General features: G+C 52.6%; 2 protein-coding genes across 3 annotated transcripts in view; both read left to right on the plus strand.

Moving 5' to 3' along the window:
- The window catches only part of DPH1 (diphthamide biosynthesis 1), a 10870-nt gene extending 10337 nt beyond the window's left edge, over positions 1-533 (plus strand). For both annotated transcript variants that reach the window (XM_006167557.3, XM_027767900.1), the window contains one exon: positions 402-533. The gene's annotated coding sequence lies outside the window, so the exon portion shown is untranslated. The remainder of the gene's footprint in view (positions 1-401) is intronic.
- Positions 1-1622, plus strand: part of OVCA2 (OVCA2 serine hydrolase domain containing) — a 2351-nt gene extending 729 nt beyond the window's left edge. The window contains exons 2-3 of the mRNA XM_014583849.2: positions 39-130; positions 402-1622. Coding sequence (XP_014439335.1) covers positions 39-130; positions 402-901 — 592 coding nt within the window. The 3' untranslated portion in view covers positions 902-1622. The remainder of the gene's footprint in view (positions 1-38; positions 131-401) is intronic.
- The last annotated feature ends 984 nt before the right edge of the window (positions 1623-2606 follow it).

Genomic DNA, 2606 nt, shown 5'->3' on the forward strand with positions numbered 1-2606 from the left:
GGCGAGCGGGCCTCCCGCGAGAAGACGGGAGCGCTGAGGAAGGCGCTGCGGGGCCGCGCCGAGCTCGTGTGCCTCAGTGGCCCGCACCCACTCGCCGACGCGGCCCCCGAGGGCGCAGCGCCGGGCTCCGGTGAGACGAGCCCTGCTCCGGAAATGCCCCGGTCTCCGTCTCTTCCCGTCCCCTTAACACCGCTTTGGCGTGTCCCCTCCTCGTATCTTCCCTCATTCCTTCCACCCAGCCTTTTGCTCCTCCGGGCATCTACTTTCCTCTGCCTCCTAATTCTGGTCGGTGCTTCATCCCCCCTTCTCATTCCCAGTCCCTCCCTCCATCCCTCCCCCTCTTCTTTTCCCGTGGATTCCCTTGTGCCCTAACCCCATCCCTTTCCCCCATATCGCCCTAGGGCCCTGCGCTCCCGAGGAGCAGCTTCGAGGCTGGTGGTTTTCAGAGCAGGAAGTAGATGTTTTCTCCGCCCTGGAAGAGCCTGCAGTGTGCAGGGGACTGGAGGAAGCCCTGGGGACGGTGGCCCAGGCACTGAAAGAGCTGGGGCCTTTTGATGGGCTCCTTGGTTTCAGCCAGGGGGCTGCGCTAGCAGCGCTTGTGTGCGCCTTGGGCCAGGCGGGAGATCCTCGCTTCCCCTTGCCTCGGTTTACCATCCTGGTATCTGGTTTCTGCCCTAGGGGCCTTGACCACAAGGAACCTGTCCTACAGGGCCCCTTGACATTGCCTTCACTCCATGTTTTTGGGGAAAGCGACCGTGTCATCCCTTCTCGGGAGAGTATGCAACTGGCTAGCCGATTCCCTGGAGCCATCACCCTCACCCACTCTGGTGGCCACTTCATTCCAGCAGCTGCACCCCAGAGGCAGGTCTACCTCAAGTTCTTGGACCAGTTTGCAAAGTGAAAGATCAACAAACACCTTCTGCCACTACCTTCTGCCCTTGGGGCAGCCTCTACAATCTCCGTGGGGGCCCTCCACTGCTATTAGTGCTCCTCACTGCTATGAGCAATTCTAAGGAGTCACCAGCCTTGTCTTGCACTCAAGAAAAGGGGGGAGAGCAGGCTTTCATGGACTTTGACTTTCACTTCTGCTACACAGACATGGAAGAGTACAGAGAACCATGGATCAGAGGAGGTGATGTGAGAAAAGCGGGCTGGCACAACTGCAATTGCCACACAATAAAACGATCTGGACTTTGAGCATCTTTTCCTTGGTACACACAGAAAAAAGACATTTTATAATGGAAGTCCACTTTGTTGGCCATTCACACAACTTCCTGGCACCGTTTCCAGTTGTGAGTCCCAGGACAAGCTGAGGCGTGCGTGCGTGCACATAAACACATTTTGGTGGAAGTCTTAAGTCCCAAACTGGAAAAGAGGCTTCAATGACTGAATCAGGGAAGAATTTTAAATGAGAGGCTTGGGGAAGACATAACCTGGCAAAGTGCTACTTGGGCTTCCCTGATTTTAGGCTTCCTCCCCCTTGATCCCTGAAAGTTGTATGGCCTTCCTTCAAACCTCCATAACTACCTTATCCTGTCTGAAGTGAGTTTGAAGGTTGAAGTGGCACCAAACTGGGTGAAGGCCAAAGAGAGCACAGAATAAACTGTCTCTTCTTAACTTGACCCCGTGTGCAGGGTTTCTGAGGTTGATGCTATTCTGTAGTGACTGCAGCCAAGGCCTAAGCAGCTCAGCTGGTTTGCCCTTGGGGGATTATAGTTAGTTGTTCCTGGGTTAAGGATTGCCCACTGTAACCATCTTCCCACTTCCAGTTGTTCCTGGGTTAAAGATTGCCCACTGTAACCATCTTCCCACTTCCAGTGCCCTGGCACTCCCCACGCCCACACTCACCCCCCAGATTTCTAACTTCTGCCTCTGCAAGTCAAGACTGTTATTTTATTTATTTATTTTTTTGGAGAGGTTTTTGCTATAGTGTGCGTGCGTTTGCCAGAAAGACGGAGACAGACAGAAAGTAAGAAATCGGGGTGGGGTGGGAGTGGGGCGGGGGATTGGCCACGCTTCAGTCCCTTCTCCATTCTCTTAGGATCTTGGGCATGCGTGCACATGCACCCGGCGTGAGTTTAAGCCACTGGGTCGGAACTCAAACCACAGTCGACTACATGGGAGTCCGTGACATAGCCATTACACCAACTGCTGGTTCCGCCTGTTACTTTTTTCTGGAAAATCTTAACAGATTCTATCTAGCCCTCAGGCATGGTTGCCTCTCCCCTCCCCCAAGCTTAGTAACCAGGGGGAATTAAGGTTAGGGGATATGGCACAAATATTCCAGCCCATCCTGTTGACTTAGCCCTTAAGTTACCTGAGGTTCTAGGTTTCTCACTATCGTATTTTTTATTTTATTTATTCATTTATTTATTTTAATTGGACCGGAGAGAGAGACATAGGGAGAAAGCGATAGAGGGAAAGTGAGAAAGCAAGCCACCATGTCCGGGACTTGAACCGTGGTGAGCCATGTGGACGTGTTCAGCATCTTAACCACCACGCCACCTGCTGGTCCCATAGGTTTCTCACTATTGTAGAAGCTGTCCAAGATAAAAATGTGGAATTACCTGCTCAGACAGATCCAGTTTACTGGTCTTAGAATGTTT

This window comes from Tupaia chinensis, unplaced genomic scaffold (genome assembly GCF_000334495.1).
Source record: "Tupaia chinensis unplaced genomic scaffold, TupChi_1.0 Scaffold144899_1, whole genome shotgun sequence".
Classification (NCBI taxonomy): domain Eukaryota; kingdom Metazoa; phylum Chordata; class Mammalia; order Scandentia; family Tupaiidae; genus Tupaia; species Tupaia belangeri.